General features: G+C 45.5%; 1 protein-coding gene, 1 long non-coding RNA gene and 1 other non-coding gene across 3 annotated transcripts in view; all 3 read right to left on the minus strand.

Annotated features, from left to right (window-relative positions):
- Positions 1-484: 484 nt before the first annotated feature.
- Trnaa-agc (transfer RNA alanine (anticodon AGC)) lies at positions 485-557 on the minus strand. Its single transcript has one exon. It is a non-coding gene; the product is annotated as a tRNA-Ala (tRNA).
- A 636-nt stretch (positions 558-1,193) lies between these two features.
- LOC120887446 (uncharacterized) lies at positions 1,194-4,332 on the minus strand. Its single transcript, XR_013426488.1, has 2 exons — positions 1,777-4,332; positions 1,194-1,651 (listed from the first exon to the last, which is right to left on the minus strand). It is a non-coding gene; the product is annotated as an uncharacterized LOC120887446 (long non-coding RNA).
- Positions 4,333-14,806: 10,474 nt separating this feature from the next.
- The window catches only part of Lemd1 (LEM domain containing 1), a 69,477-nt gene continuing 67,970 nt past the window's right edge, over positions 14,807-16,313 (minus strand). Inside the window, exon 6 of the mRNA XM_078024672.1 lies at positions 14,807-15,238. Within this exon, the coding sequence (XP_077880798.1) occupies positions 15,037-15,238 (202 nt within the window). The 3' untranslated portion in view covers positions 14,807-15,036. The remainder of the gene's footprint in view (positions 15,239-16,313) is intronic.

Genomic DNA, 16,313 nt, shown 5'->3' on the forward strand with positions numbered 1-16,313 from the left:
TGTACTGGGGATTGAACTCAGGGTCACTTAGTCACTGAGCCACATCCCCAGCCTTTTATTTATATTTTAGAGACAGGTCTTGCTAAGTTGCTTGGGGCCTTGCTAAGTTGCTGAGGCTGGCTTTGAACTTGCAATCCTCCTGTCACAGCCTCCCGCGTTGCTGGGATTATAGGTGGGTGCCACAGCACCTGGCCAAAGGAGTTGTTTTTTTTTTTTTTTTTCAATATTTTTTTAGTTGTCAGTGGACTTTATTTTCTTTATTTATATGCAGTGCTGAGAATAGAACCCAGTGCCTCACTCATGCTAGACAAGTGCTCTACCACTGAGCCACCACCCTAGCCCAAAGGAGATATTTTAATCTCCATTTTAAAGATGAGAATATGGAAGCCCAAAGAACGCAGCAGCACCAGAACCCACACCTCCGGATTGTGATGTCAAATAGAAAGTTCTCCTCTAGCACAGGGCCACATTCATTCTTTTTTTTTGGTGGTGCTGGGGTTTGAACCCAGGGTCTTGTGCATGCTAGGCAAGCACTCTACCAACTGAGCTATATCCCCAGCCCCACATTCATTCTTGATCTGGTTACAAATGAAGAAGACACCTAAAGTCACAGTCTCCCCTCTCCTCTGGGTCCAATCATTTGGAATCTTTTAAACTCCTCTAAAGTGGACTTTGCTGGGGTGTCCTTGTCCTCGATTCCAAACCAATAATGAGGACGTGGTTTCGAGAAAAATGAAAAAGAAGTTTCATTGCTTTGCTAGCAAAGGAGGAAGCACAGGGGACTCCTATCCCAGAGGCTGTGATTCTTTCTGTTGTGGGAGGCGGAGGGCCTTTTCCAGAGGTGATTCAAAGCCTACCTTCCAGTGTGTCAGGGGCCGTAACCTACATAGGACTCTGAGGGATGGTCATTTCTTAGATCTTCTGGTGACATTCCTAAAATCTGTTTTTTTTTTAAATGTTTATTCTTAAGTTTTAGCTGGACACACTATCTTTATTTTACATTTATGTGGTGCTGAGGATCCAACCCAGTGCCTCGTGCATGCTAGGCGAGTGCTCTACCACTGAGCCACAACCCCAGCCCCTTAAAATCTGAATGACTTCATTCCTGTGGTCTAGGATGGGAAGAAGGATAATCTTGTTTCCCCTAAGATTAGGGACAGGGAGAGGGGAAAGAGAAAGGAAAGAAAACCATGTCCATTTTTTAAAAAAATATCTTTATTTTATTTTTATGTGGTGCTGAGGACCGAACCCAAGGCCTTGCACATGCTAGGTGAGCGCTCTACCGCTGAGCCACAACCACAGCCCCCCCATGTCCATTTTAAAACAAGCTGCAGTGGCAGAGTAGCCAGGGTTATGTCCCAAGCATGAAGTGGACCCTTCATGTTATGCAGGGAGGTCATTTTCAGCCTCGGTTGTGCACCGCTGCGGTGGTCTTCCCCCAGGGAGCTGCTGCATGTGCTTTTGGCTCCCACTTGGGCAATTGAGAGCACTGCCAAGGTCCTGTTGGGCAGCCAGGCTGAGAGCCACTGGATCAAGGGACGAATGTGGTCATGTGTGTGAGCCTTCATCCAAACCTGCATCAGAAAGGACTCAGAGGCAACGCCTCCATCTCCACTTGGCTTTAGCTAGATCTTCCCATGAGCAGCTGGGCCTTTAAGATAAAAAAAAAAAAAAAGAAAGAAAGAAAGAAAGGAAATATTCCCTTACTAGGCCTCAAGTGGCCCAGAAGAGACTTTTGCATTGTAGGTTCCTGTTAGACAGATAAGAAGACCAAACCTGGGCTCCCGGCCAGCAATCCCAGGGTCAGGCAGTTGTTTAACCAGTTCAGTTGTTGTGAGCACAAAATGTACCAGTGCGGCAGTTTCTGGAGTTTGATCTCAGAGGGACCGGCTGTCCTCTCTCTCTTCCTGGTGGCCTGAACAGTAAGAAGCTGACAAAGCATCTCTAGCTCTTTCTCATCTGGCTCCTGTCTGGTCTTCTGAGAGCAAAGGATGACTGAGCTCAAAGACAGCTCAGAATAATCTGTGTCATTTCAAGAAACAGACAAGAAAGACATCAAAGGATAATGACAGGAGTGTGACTAGGAGCTACAAACACCCACGTGGCTTTTCCTTTGGGATTCCTTATTGTTCGAAAGCTTCATACTATTAAGAGACTTTGCCCATTGTGGGGATCAAGGAAAGGAGAAGCAGAATCTTAATATTCTGAGACTTATTAACATGATTGAAAGGTAAAATTCATCTCCTTTCCCCTGCCAGTATGCACATGTTTTAACCCCTTTAATGGTACTGGAGATTGGACCCAAATATGCCCTACACTGAGCTATGACCTAGTGCTTCTTAGTTTTTATTTCAAAACAGGGTCCCACTAAATTGCCTAGGCTGGCCTCAAACTTGAGATCTTCCTGCCTCAGCCTCTTGAGTTGCTGGAATGACAGTATGTGCCACCACGCCTAACTGTTTTAATGCCAGCTTTTAATTTCAGAATAACTTGCCTCCACACTTGGACCACCCAGAACTAAAATTTATGGACTTTTGATTCATGCATCAGACTTTTTAGCCCTCATTTTGAGATTCTTTACTTACATTTCACGTTCAATCCTTATTAAAATTGTATTCCAAAGAAGCGTGTCCCAACTAGCATGTATTGGGTCCCTGCTGTCTGCCAGCACTGGTTTGGGTATTCAAGGTGATGGATGATGAAGACTGTCCTTGTGTTCTGAGTCCACAATTTAGTTGACAGCTACACATTGACAACTTATCATGTACCAAGTCAGACTGGACCAAGAGAATTAACAAGAACAGGAACAAGAAAACTCAATCGATTTTATTAAGTCTGATGAGAAGGAGTCTCCAACCCATAAGAGATTAGGGCCAGCATATTTAAATGCTGGAGAAAACTGTTCAAGAGAGCCGACAGCCTGAAAGCAGGGAAAGAAACAAACAAGACCACTAAGAAAACACAGTGGTCCAGGACCCTTTCATGTAGGGACAGCTATCTATAAGGCCTCTGCAGCTGCTGAAGGCATCCCTATTTTAATATGGCAGTAAAATAATATTTTCAGCAGTAACAGCTATGACTTATCACTAGGAATCCTATTATATTTCTCAGTCTAGATCATTTCATTTAGTCCCCAGGGCTGCCATAGATCATCAACATTACTTCCTCACTCAGCAGATGAAGGGGATGCAGCCTATCAAGATCAAGTAGCTCACAAGACCCTTAGCAGTTAGGTGTGGGTCTGAGTTTGAAACCAGGTCCTCTTCTCTTTCTACTTCATCCCCAAATGATGCTTTAAAGTTGAAGATGCAGAGTTGGTAGGAAGATCATCTAGTTCAATGTCATGTTAACAAGAAATAAATTAAAGGGGGGAATTTATTTAAAAGTGTGCAAAATTATATTTGAGATCTTTTGATTAAAAAGACAAAGATGAGCTGGTGCAGGGGCACACGGCTGTAATCCCAGTAGCTCAGGAGGCTGAGGCAGGAGTACTACAGGTTCAAAGCCAGCCTCAGCAACTCGGCAAGGCCCTAAGCAACTCAGCAAGACCCTGTCTGTAAATAAAATATAAAAAAGGGCTGGGGATGTGGTTCAGTGGTTAAGCGTCCCTGGGTTCAATGTCCAGTACCAAAAAAAAAAACAAAAAAAAAACCCAAAACATAAAAAGGTAAAAATGGGTGCAACATTTCTGGAAGATTTCTGCCTAATTTTGTCCTTATAACATCATTATGGCCCAGGTTCCCTAGAAGCAGGGCCTGAGCAAGAGTGGCTTAGAGTAGGATGCTCTTAGGAAAGGCTGCATATGTCTGAAGCAGAAAAGGGGAAAGTACCCAGCCGGGCGTGGATGCATGTGATATCTAGCCCTGGCCTGATCACAGTGGGTGTGTGGCTGTGGTCCTCTGAAGCATCAATAACATAACAAAATGTTCTCTCCCCACCTTGATGCCAAGAGGCTGGCCTCTCGTTTTTTCTATACCAGTCCTGAGATGTGAGCTGCCCAGAGGTGGGTTAACTGACCAGAAGAGGCAGCCCCATCAGCTGAGAGCAACTCTTGTGAAACTAGCATCCCACCCACACAGCAGGTATGAAGGGACCAGCCTAGCGAAGGGAATCCAGGCAGCACACGAAAACAAAACCCCAACACTCCAACTACTCAGAATCAACTCTTTAGTCTCAGTTTCCCCAACTACTTCATGATGCTCTTGAGGGAGTGACGATGTCTTGTCATTATATCCCAACTCTTGGCACAAAGCCGGGCACTCAGTAAGCCCTCCATACATTTCAGTGAGATGCTACACTGTTAGGATCTCTACTGCTGCAGCTTTCAAAGAGGCAAACTGCATTTACCCCGCCCACCCCCCCCCAAAAAAAATCACCAGCTGAAGAGAACATCACTGGGCAAAAGATCACATTGGCCCACAGGTGTGGTCAGGTGGGAAGAATAGCGGGACTCAGCCACAGCCTTCCTGTCACCAGCGGGGTTTGCTGGGAATGGAGATCTGCTCATCTAAGCAATCCTTCTGCTTCCCCACTTTGGGAGAGCATAACACATTCAAAAGGAACCTTTTGATGACTTCTCTCAAGCAGGAGATGTGTGTGCTGTCACCGAGGATTAACTGTAGAAAGCCCTGCCTCAGGAAATGCCCAGGCTTCTCCTTCCCGCTCCCGGGTGGGGTCTGAGCAGGCAGCAGACTGGCAGATGATTAGCAATGTGTTGCCCACACCTCTCCACTCATCCTACTTTTGCAAGCAACATCTCACCTTTGAAGAAAGCTGCAATCAAATGCCGAATGCTACCCGTGTTCTGTTGCCAAGTTGCCTATGAGTGAAATATAGTACAGGCGACCTCTAGAAATCTGCATGGCTGCTGCTACTCAGATAATGCAAAATCCCTTTACCCCGGAACCCCACCTACGGAGATGAATTTTCCACACTTGTTAAAAATCAAGAAAGGTGGCTGATCTCCGTGGACTTCTGAATAAGGTAGTGGATATGGACTTTGGGTGCAGGGAGGGAGCTGATTGGTTTCAAAACAGAAATCTGGAGATCAAAGGCGTGAGAAGCGGTGGAACACTCAGGATGGTTTCACTAGGTCCTCGAGATGACAACTAAGAAAATAATAAGTATTAGTGGAATTCTTGAGGTGAAAGTGAGTTTGGGGCTAGAAAGTGCATATAAGTAACCCAAGTGTCTGCAAACGCAATGTTGATGCGCCTGTCTGGTTCCCTGCCTTTTCTGTCATGATCTGGTTGGATTGTCACCGCATACAATATAGATCACTGAGGGGTTTACACAGATACAGTTTGTTTTGGCCACAACTTATTTTTTTCTACGCTTGTTTGCTGTACTTGAGACTGAACCCAGGGGCACTCTACCACTGAGCTTCATCCCCAGCACTTTAAAAATTTTTATTTGGAGGGTTGGGGTTGTGGTTCAGAGATGGAGCTCTAGCCTAGCATGCGTGAGGCCCTGGGTTCAATCCTCAGCGCCACATAAAAATAAAATAAAGGTGTTGTGTCCACCTACAACTAAATAAATAAATAAATAAATAAATATTTTAAAAATAAATACAATTTTTATTTGGAGACAGGATCTCTCTAGGTTGCTGAGGCTGGCCTTGAGCTTGCTATCCTCCTGCCTCAGTCTCCCAAGTCTCTGGGATTGCAGGGATAGGCCATCACACGGGGCTCACAACTTGTTATTCAAGGAAAAGTGTGAGGTAGGCTGCTGGCAAAGAAAGAAGAAAAAGAACATTGAATATGCAGATGGACTCTCTATGCAGAGAGAGAAAACTGTCGTCCTACAAACAGATTCTAAACTGTTCATATGTTTGTTTACCCACAGTTTGTTTCTTTTTTTAAAGAAGAATTGAATTAGTTGCCAATTTAAAGAATTCATATTTGTATGAATTTATATTTTACATAAATACCCAGAATTTTCATTTCTCTTGACAATTCTGCCGGCGTCCCCACACGGCGAGTCTTGCTCATCTAGGCTGGGACTCGCTGCCTCAATCTCTGCTCTGGCCCCCACGGGTGTTTGAGGTGGAGACCCCCTCCCAAAACTATTAGCAAATACTATAGATAATTGTTTCTTTTTAATATTATGATTCAATACCCATAACATAAAGTTTACCACTTCAACCATTTTTGAGTGTGGGCAGTTCAGCAGCCCTGACTGAGCACACTCTCACTCAGCCTTCACCTCCACCCACCTCCAGGGTCCTTGTCATCTCCCCAAAACGGAAACTCTGCTCCCACTGAACATAATTCCCCATTCTCCCACTCCTGCCAACCCCTAGCAACCAAATGCTCTGTGCGCTTGGCTACTCTAGCTCCCTCATGTGAGCAGAATCATTTAATGTGTGTCCTTTGGGAACTGGCTTGTTTCACTTGGCATAATGTTCTCAGGGCTCATCATTGCACAGGTCTGGCTCAGAAAGCTCCAGGGCTCACCTTACAGACAAGGAGGCCAAGGCCCCTGCATTCCCATGAGCCGTTGCAAGTAGCAAGGGCCGAACCTGGATGCCTTGATATTTTTGTGCAGGACGCGCTCCCCCTCCCTAGCAGCAAAGCCATCCTATTACCCATGTCCCAGCCTTGCCCTTCTCCCCTTGTGCCCATTTGGGAGGTTCCCAGTCTTATGAAAGGGAAAAGAGCCATCCTCTCATTTCAGTGGTAATGGATAGTAATAAGCCATTCTCTTCCTAAGGCCACAAACCCCCAGTTGCAAAAAAATAAAATAAAAAATGGAAAGAAACTCCTCCTGTCCCCTCTGCATAATTTGAGTTAATCCTTAAATTCCAAAGAAGATTTTAACAATGTCTCTCTAGGAATGGATGTCCTGGTTACCAGGAGATGAGGAGAGATGTCCTTGTCTCCATATGCAGAGCACCTAGAATAGCCTCCCTGGGCTCTCCAGTGATTGAGTCATTCATTAGGTGGGGCTGTGTTTAGGGGACAGCCCTGCAGGAGCACATTCCTATGAGTCTTGTTTCCCAGTGGTGGTGCAATCTGCAAACAGAGCCGAGTACCAGGGACTGCAACGCCTCTGTCTATTGTTGTCCCTCTGTCTCACCTGCTTTGCTGAAATGAAGGAGAAAGAAGCAGGGGCGCTCTGTGGATCAGGTGGCAAGAAAGCGTGACTCTCTGATGTCCTCCATTCACTCTCCAATCTGCAGTACCCTCCCCTTACACAGTGTTGCCTACCACGAGCTAATGGCTTCCCTTGTTTTCCTGGGGAATCTTCCTTAGAATCAACTGCCAAGTGGGGTAGACACTTTCTTATTTTAGTCTGGACATAAACTCTTGCTTCAGGAAAGAGTAAAGTTTAATTTTGCTTCCAAGATCAGCCCCTTCATGTGACTCTAATCAATAAGATTACTTCTTTTTTTTTTTCCAGTGCTAAACTCAATCTCAGCACCTCAAGCATGCTGGGCCAGCTCTTAAATGCTAAGCCACACTCCCAGCCCCACAACAAGAGTTTTCTTTGGGGGATGGGAGTTTGGGGTATAGGATTGAACAAGGGGAGAAAAAGAAACAACAGGAAAAGACAACCTCCCTCACAAACATCAATAACCCTTTTTCTTACATGTAAGAATTACTGTCAACCACTATAGATATGAATAATGTGGTCTGGCACTGCTCTATTTATGACTGTGGCAATGAAAATAACTTGGTTCTTAACCAATTATTTTTAAGAGGTGGTAGCACAGTGTTTCTGTGAATGTCGAAAAACAGAAATAGAGCCTTTAAGAATTTCTTCCATCTGCCAGCCTGAGCCCTGGCTGGGTAGCACAGAATAGGCCTCATTGCCCCACATGGGAGCCAGGGGGACCCAGCCGCACCTGGGTGGCCGCCAACTAGCTGGATTCGGCTTCTTCAGCCAGGCTCCGCTTCACTTGGCAACCAGGTAGAGATCACCTTTACTGGGTGGCAGTTCTGACCCCGAGGTAAATAGTGGCATTTACAGGAAGGAGCATCACTGATACCCTGGCAGGCTGTCAGAAGGGTGAGCGCTGCACAGTGACTTGGCTGGGAATACCTTTCAGGTGGTTTGTTCATTTTAGGGACTTCTCTTCACTGGGACGAAGAGGCCAAATCTGGGGTGTTGGTTTTGTGGTTTCAAGTGCCTATTTGGGTTGGAAAGGGCTTGAAAGGCAATGGGGCTCTTTTTTTTTTGGAGAAAGAGCAGACTTTTTACCTTGAAGAGAGATCCAGAGATGATTAAGATGCTGTCCTCCACCCAAGGAGAGGCCTTGCAGGGAGGCAGAGTCGAGTTGTCAGAACTGGGAAAATAAAACCCCTTGATGGCTAGGAGACTGCTCTTGACAAGAGGTGAATAAATCTCTCTACTGATTCTCTTCCTATTACTGAGACCAGAGTGGGAGAGAGTCCTGCCTTAGAATTTGATTTGGCTTAAGGTCAAGAACATTTCAACGTCAAGCCTTCTGCTGGGTCCTTGTATAGCAGAAGGTGGGATGAAGGGAGAAGACTCTGTGGCTGGGAAACGCACTGAAGCCAGCCCCATTTCTTGGTCCCAGGTCCCAGGTATGCTGCAGAAGCAACTGGAAAAAGGCCTAATAGGGGTTGGGAGTGTAGCTCAGTGGCAGAGTGCTTGACTCACATGCATGAGGTCCTGGATTCCAGTCTAGCACCACACACACACACACACAGACACACACACACAGGAATAATAATTGCACACACACACACACACACACATACACACATTAGGAACAGGAGAAAGATTATTATATTATGCTCTTAGGGGTGAGGGACATGCCTCTCTTAGTAGGGACACCTGCAGCATTGTGTTTGAGACTAGTACTAGGCTTGAATCATTGTGTGTCCTTGGGGGGAAATCTGTACACTCTTAGATGATGGGGAGTTTGCCTTTGAAAAGAAGAGAATAAGTCTCTATACTGATTCTCTTCCTATTACTGAGAACAACAGGATAGAGAGTAAAGGTGGCGCCCTAGGTGAGGGCAGACAAAACCTGAGATGGAAGCCAGGCTAGCAACCTCAGGGCATCTGGGAAACCAGCCCCTGGGGTGGGGTTAGAATTTTCCCTTTGCCTGAGATTGTGGCTTGACTTATTCAGCATCTGGTGTTAAGGTTCTGTTCTCCCCACGTTTTGGTTTCCTCTAAATTTTCCCTTCCAAATTGTCAGGAAAACTTGTTACACATATCCATTGTGTTACTATATCGTGGAGCATCTGGGGAGGGGGTAGCAATAGAAGTGGCTTTCCCTGCACTGGCTGTCTACCTAGATCAGCTATTTCATGTCAACCAAGGGCTGTGATCTTGGGACTTCAATCAGCCCCACTTCCTGCACATGGTTTCTCCAAACTACCAGGGAAGTGGAGCCTTACAAAGAGAACAAAAAACACTTGGGGTACATCATAAATATTCACACAACAGGGCGAGGGCATTCTTAGGGTTTTCTGAGCAGGGGGGGTTGTAACTGTGCCCTCTCACCCCCTCCTCTGTTCACATCAGGTAACTGCAGCAACTCCTCCTGCTCTCTCTGGGGTCCCATGAAGCTGTCTCGTGTCTGCTCACAACACAGTTGTCTCAGCCACCAGCCGGCATCTTTCCACGTCTTCTTGGATGCTCTGGCTCCCCTAGCACGGTTACGAGTGGAGCCCAATCAGAAGCACACATGTCCCAGTGCTGGCTGAACCAATGCTGGGCTACCCACTCCTGGTGCTGCCCCGCCCCCACATGCTGCAAACTCACCTGTGCTCCCAAAGTTCCTCAGGGGTGCCAGCAAATAGCTCCTTGAGTTTTCCCTCTTTAGAAACCTTCCCTCTCCGTCAGGCAGGCGGCTGTGGAAACTGGAGACAACTGGGAGGCACACAGAGGTTCATTCCCAAAGAGTTCCTTTTCTCAAGCGTTGGCCTCCGTCAAAGTTCAAACTATCCCTAAAAATGGATCCTCTTCTCCTTCTTATGTTCCCCCAGGCCCTCGATGATCAGAATTCTGCCTTCTTTCCCAGCCACATCCTTCGCCTCCATCTCGCGGCTCCGCACACTGCCATACGCACTGGGGAGGCTGTGTAAACACGGCTCTCTGCCTGGCAGACTTTCCTTTAGCCTCACCCACTTTCTCCCCCTTCTTTGGACTGAATCCTACTCATCCTTCTGGTTCAGCTGTGACATCATTTTCTCTAGGAAGCTCCCATGCCCGGTGCCAGCATTGGAGATGGCGGCCCCCTGGGCGGCCCATGCCATTATCCAAAGGCTGTCAATTAACACGGCCACCTCTCTCCATCTTCTCCCCGCCCCTGTGTGTTCCTGGAGGGATCTTATATTGATTTTGTCGTTTTATTGCAGTGCATAGAGGAGCTAAGTCACTTGTTGAATGTATATGCCTTCCATCTTCTTTCAAGACAAGTTTTTCTCCCTGTGGGAGCAAGTCTCCATTGTGCATGGACTCCCAACAGACTTAGGCCATTGGTCCTCTAGCCTGAACTCCAATGTAAGCATCTATTAGAGATGGGAAAAAATTAAGGTGTTTTTTCCCCTATTCTCATACAACAAAATGCTTCTGATACCAGATCAGCAGGTTTTCCTCTTTCTTATCAAACAAATCTGACATCAGAATCTCCAAGGGACACTATATCTGGATATCCTTGGATTCAATTCAGTTCTGGATTCAAATCAGATCCCACAGGTGGTGCTCCCTTCAGATATCCATCAAAAGCTGCAGCTTGTTTTACCTGTGTTCCTGACAGGCTAGAAATCAGGGTTCCCAAGACCTCCTTGAGTTCAATTCATTTGCTACAGTGGCTCATAGAACTAAGAGAGGCATTAACTTGTATTTACTGATGTATTAATTAAGGATATAATGAAAGATTTGAATGAAGAGCCAGATGGAAGAGATGCATAGGGCAAGGCGGAGAGAAAGGGCGTGGAGATTTCCTGCTGTCTCTGAGCAGACACACCACCTCAGGGACCCTTAGTCGGTTCAACGACTCCTCTATCGTCATTTGATCTGTGGTAGCTCCCCAAACACTATCCTTTCAGGTGTTTGTCTTTGTCATGCAGGCATGATTGATTACATCACTGGTCACGTGACCTCCTTGACCTTCAGCTGTGGGCCAGGAACCAGCTGCAGGAACCACCAAATAGGTATTTCTTATTAAATCACAATATTACAGCATCTGAAAGGTATCACTGGGACAAGGGTCCTGAGGAGGTACCCCCAAAACAGCGGTGAGCCTCAACTCAGACCATGAGGCTCCTTGACCTAGTCACAAAAAGGTTCAAAGTGAGATTGAATTTACTGAGAGAAGGAAAGAAGTACACGCTCTGGGACACAGAATAGACCACGGGCATTGGAGAGGAACGTGCATATTTACACACGTAAGATGGATAGGACAGGGGCATGATCTAAGATGATGTTTTTGGTTCTCCTTTGTGTTGGCAACTGGACTTGTTGTCCATTACCAGGACAGGGGTCACTCGCTGACATGTTGAAAATGACTTTAGTGAGAGGTTCTTTTCTTGTTTGTGATGCATTCTGCTTTGTGAATTTAAACAGGACTACATGGGGGTAACCTGTGGATGAGGTCTAACGACCAATTTAATAGTGCTGTTGGTGACCTTTAAATCTGGACTTTTAACTCATGTGAAGTTAGACTTTGAATGTGGACTTTAGATATGACCACACTCTTGTCTGGAATGTCTCCTTTCTACCTCTCTTGTGTCTTCTAACAACCTCGATAGGGATGGACCATAGCTCTGCTTTAATATGAATAGGAATCCAGTTGAAATGCAGGTTCTGAAGCGGGAGTGGTGCTGCATCTGCAATCCCAGTTGCTTGGGAGCCTGAGGCAGGGGGATACCAAGTTCAAGAGCAGCCAGGGCAACATAGTAGAGTTCTATCTCTAAAGAAGATGGGGGGCGGGGTGTGGGAATATAACTCAATGAGCACTAGCCCAGCATGTGTGAGGCCCTGGGCTCCATCTTTAGCACTGAAGGAAAACAAAAAACAAAAACAGAGCAGGTTCTGACTTGGGAGTTGGGGGTGCTGTTAGTTGGGGGCCCATGCTTTCAGTGGAAAGTCACAAAACTGGAGTCTTACGCAGTTTCTTTAAACTGATTCCAGGATTCTGATGTGTAAGAACCAGTTGGCACTGTGCGTGGTGATGCACCCCTGTAATCCCAGTAGCTCTGGAGGCTGAGGCAGGAGGATGAAAGTTCAAAGCCAGCCTCAGCAGTTTAGTAAGGCCCTAAGCAAATTAGTGAGACGCTGCCTCAAAATGAAACTTTAAAAGGGCTGTGGATGTAGCTCAGTGGTTAAGCGCTCCTAAGTTCAATTCTCAATACCAAATAAATAAATAAATAAATTACTATTTAAGCCATTCTTATTGGGGTTTTATATTCCTTGCAGTCAAACTATAAGTCAATATACAATTTTGCTGTTGTTGTTGTTGTGATGAAGGTCTCACTGTTACCCAGGATGACTTTGAACTCCTTGGCTCAAGTGATCCTCCTGCCTTAGCCTGCCAAGTTGTATGACTACAGGCACATGCCACCCCTTGCTTGTATACAACTTGTTTTCTCTCATTAGCACATTAACATACACTATAGAAATATTTTTTAAATATGAAGAAGTAGAAATAGAGGGAGAAAAATAGAGTCCCTAGACATCAAAGCAGTGCTAACATTTTGACCCATTTTCTTCCAGGGTTGTCAGTTGTGATTATAAGGTACAACGTATTTGTGCCCTTTTTTGATTACCTTTTAAAAGAATCAGCATCTTAGGGATTTCCTTTGGGGATGATGAAAATATTCTAAAATTTATTCTGGGGATAGTTGTATAAGTCTATGAATATACTAAAAACTGTTGAATTATACGTTAGGTGAATTGTATAACATACAAAGAATATCTCAGTGAAACTATTATTAAAAGTTTCAAATAGGGGCTGGGGATGTGGCTCAAGCAGTAGCGCGCTAGCCTGGCATGCGTGCGGCCCGGGTTCGATCCTCAGCACCACATACAAACAAAGATGTTGTGTCCGCCGAGAACTAAACAATAAATATTAAAAAAAAAAAAATTCTCTCTCTCTCTCTCTCACTCACTCTCTTTAAAAAAAAGTTTCAAATAAGCACTTCCTATATATCATGATAAATTCAGTATTACCATTAAAAATATTCTATCATCGGGCGCTGGGGATTTGGCTCAAGCGGTAGCGCGCTCGCCTGGCATGCGTGCGGCCCGGGTTCGATCCTCAGCACCACATACCAACAAAGATGTTGTGTCCGCCGAGAACTAAAAAATAAATATTAAAAATTCTCTCTCTCTCTCTCTCTCTCTCTCTCCCTCTTCTCCTCTCTCTTTAAAAAAAAAATATTCTATCATCATCCTTCAAGAGCACATACTTCCATATATTAAATGATTTTCCCATTATTGGATATTGGGGTAGGCCTCCATAAAAATTGCTACAGTACATTTCTTGGTCAGTACCTATGAGACTTCTTGTATCCAGAATCAGCTCCTCCCAGAAATAAAAATATTGTACCCAAGAATAACATTGTTTAAGCATTAAGTGCTTACCACAAGTCAAGTGTAGACCCCAGTATTTTATATGTTTAATTCTTCAAATCCTTTATCACCCTACAAGGTCTATTCTAACCCTATTTTCAGAAGTTGCAATGGAAACTCAGAGAGGACAACTCATTCACCCTAGGTCACACAGCCAATAAAGACAGAAGCCAGGTGCCTATGCCGCTCTGCCTGGGCCTGGAGGTCATGGTCATTACAGCTCCCAAGTCCTAATTTTTAGATCCTAAGTTTCAAAGATAAAAGTGCTCTCTTGTTCTAGATTGTTGCCATGACGTTGGACATTTCTTTGCATTTGCTAAATCAGACACATTCTTCTTTGATGTATTTATTTTTGTTTACTTGGTGCTGGCCCTCTACCACTGGAGCCACATCCCCAGGCCTCTGTTGTTAACTGGCTGTTGTAGGCTTTCCCACCCTCTACAGTTTGAAGACTGAATCACATGTGACCTATGGCTCACCACCCTGGTAAATGTGATCTCCCCTTTTCTCTGCCATCATGGTGGTGCTTGGCTCTGTGTGCCTTGCTGGGTCTTCTCACAAGACTTTCAGGATCAAGGGATTCCTGGCCTAGAAACCAAAGAAAACCATCCTATTCCCCAATAAATTTGGATGAAAACTGATAAATAGATCAGGTACAAACTCACTGAAGAAGAACCCAGCTGGCATTACCCCTGAGATGGCACACATGTTCATACTGAATCCAACTCACGACCACCTCAGGCTGCATCACGCTGCGAACGGCACCCCTTTCTGGACAACTGGATACGTTTTATTGGGATGCACTAGTAGGTTGACTCACTCTTAAAAACATGGAAACCAGGGGGGCTGGGGTTGTGGCTCAGTGGTAGAGCGCTCGCCTAGCATGCACGAGGCACTGGGTTCGATCCTCAGCACCACATACATGTAAAATAAAGATATTGTGTCCACCTAAAACTTAAAAATAAATAGTAAAAAAAAAAGAGAGAACCTTTGGTTTGGGAAATAAAAAGAAAAAACATCAATCAGAGTTCCCTTTTCAAAAGTCTGCTCTTATCACCAGGGGTGGTGGCTCATGCCTGTAATCCCAGTGACTCAGGAGGCAGGAGGATCACCAATTCGAAGCCAGCTTCAGTAACTCAGTGAGACCCTGTCTCAAAAATTAAAAGGAAAAAGGGTTTGGAGCTACAGAGCTCAGTGGTAAAGCACCCCTGGGTTCAATCCCCACACTGCATCGAGAGAGAGGAGAAACCTGCTTGCTCTTGTGTGGAAGCACCTTTAATGATGGCTTTACATGATTGAGGTTTTCCTAAACATCGTGATCTTAACTCACAGCTGCCTGGTTCTCCCCCTTTCCTTTCACCTGGCTAAACCCAGGCACAGATCAGCCAGAGAAGGCTGCCTGGCCAGGGGTATGGTGGCCCCTTTGAAGGGCTTGCTGAGGGCATTATTCAAGCACTATCATGTTGCTTTGCTCCTAAAGGACTTATCTAAAGAGTGGTTCTCTTTCCACAGTTAAGTAGACAAATACAACAATGAGGAGGATGCCAAGGATAGCAAGCTTCAAGCCCATGGGGAAACAGCACTCATCACACTCCTGAGTCATCCCGTGGCTCAGTGCAGAGCACAGACAATCTTCGCTGACAGTGTCAAGGTTGATCCTGGTCTGCGGTGCTCTTGCAGCGCTCCTGGGGAAACATGGGTGGCCGTTAGGATCGTGCACGGCTAACCAGAGAACCTTCCTAAACGAAGTGTGTGGACCTCGAGGACCTTGAGGGAGAAATCATGTTGGGGTTCCTTGGGCCTCACTTAAATACTATGCTAGTCGGGCACGGTGGTGCACTCCGGTAATCCCAGCGGCTTCGGAAGCTGAGGCAGAAGGATCACCAGTTCAAAGCCAGCCTCAGCAATTTAGCAAGACCTTAAGCAACTCAGTGAGACCTTGTCCCTAAATACAATATAAAACAGGGCTGGGGATGTGGTTGAGTGGTTAAGCACCCCGGTTCAATCCCTGGTACCAAAACAAAACAAAACAAAACAACACCTGTGCTAATTTTAACAAGTGATATTAGTGGATGTCAGGACAACCCCACAGAGCATTGATTTACCATAGTTACTCATCAGGATAGAATTTGCTGGCTTTGGACCTGACTCATGGACCTCAGGTCCCCAACGGGACATTGTGGATGGGGCACATTGTACACAGGTCTTTTTTGTCCCCTCTTTACTGGTACCACCCTGCTTTTCAGGGTGGACATGGGAAATGCTTTTCCATCTGCTTATTTAAAGCCTGAATTTAGGGGCTGAAGGAGGGCTCAGTGGCTGAGCACCTGGCTCCAGGTTCCACCCCCAGCACTGCAATGCATGAGTAAATAAACCAAGTCTGCCATTAAGGAAGCAAGAGGATACAGTACTATCTAAACATTTTTAGGGAGAGTCTTATTTTTCCACTACTTGAATTCTGAATGATCTGCTAAAGTTTATTCGGAAGTTAAGGAACTTTCTAAAAAGTTATTACTTTTTTTTTTCTTCTTCTTTTCTCATGTTGGAAGATCAAACCCGGGGCCCTGGGGATCTACCATTAAGCCACAACCTCAGCTCCATCTTAACTTCCTAGTAAAATGACCTGGTTGAGCTTTTATTTCAAGTACATGCTTCTCCACCTCCCCACTCCCTCCTTTACCCATCTTCCAAGATACAAACAGGAAGAAAAGTTTTCAAATGACTGCAAATCAAGAAGCTTGGCCGGGCACAAAACTAGCC

The sequence above is a fragment of the Ictidomys tridecemlineatus genome, chromosome 10 (genome assembly GCF_052094955.1).
Source record: "Ictidomys tridecemlineatus isolate mIctTri1 chromosome 10, mIctTri1.hap1, whole genome shotgun sequence".
NCBI lineage: Eukaryota > Metazoa > Chordata > Mammalia > Rodentia > Sciuridae > Ictidomys > Ictidomys tridecemlineatus.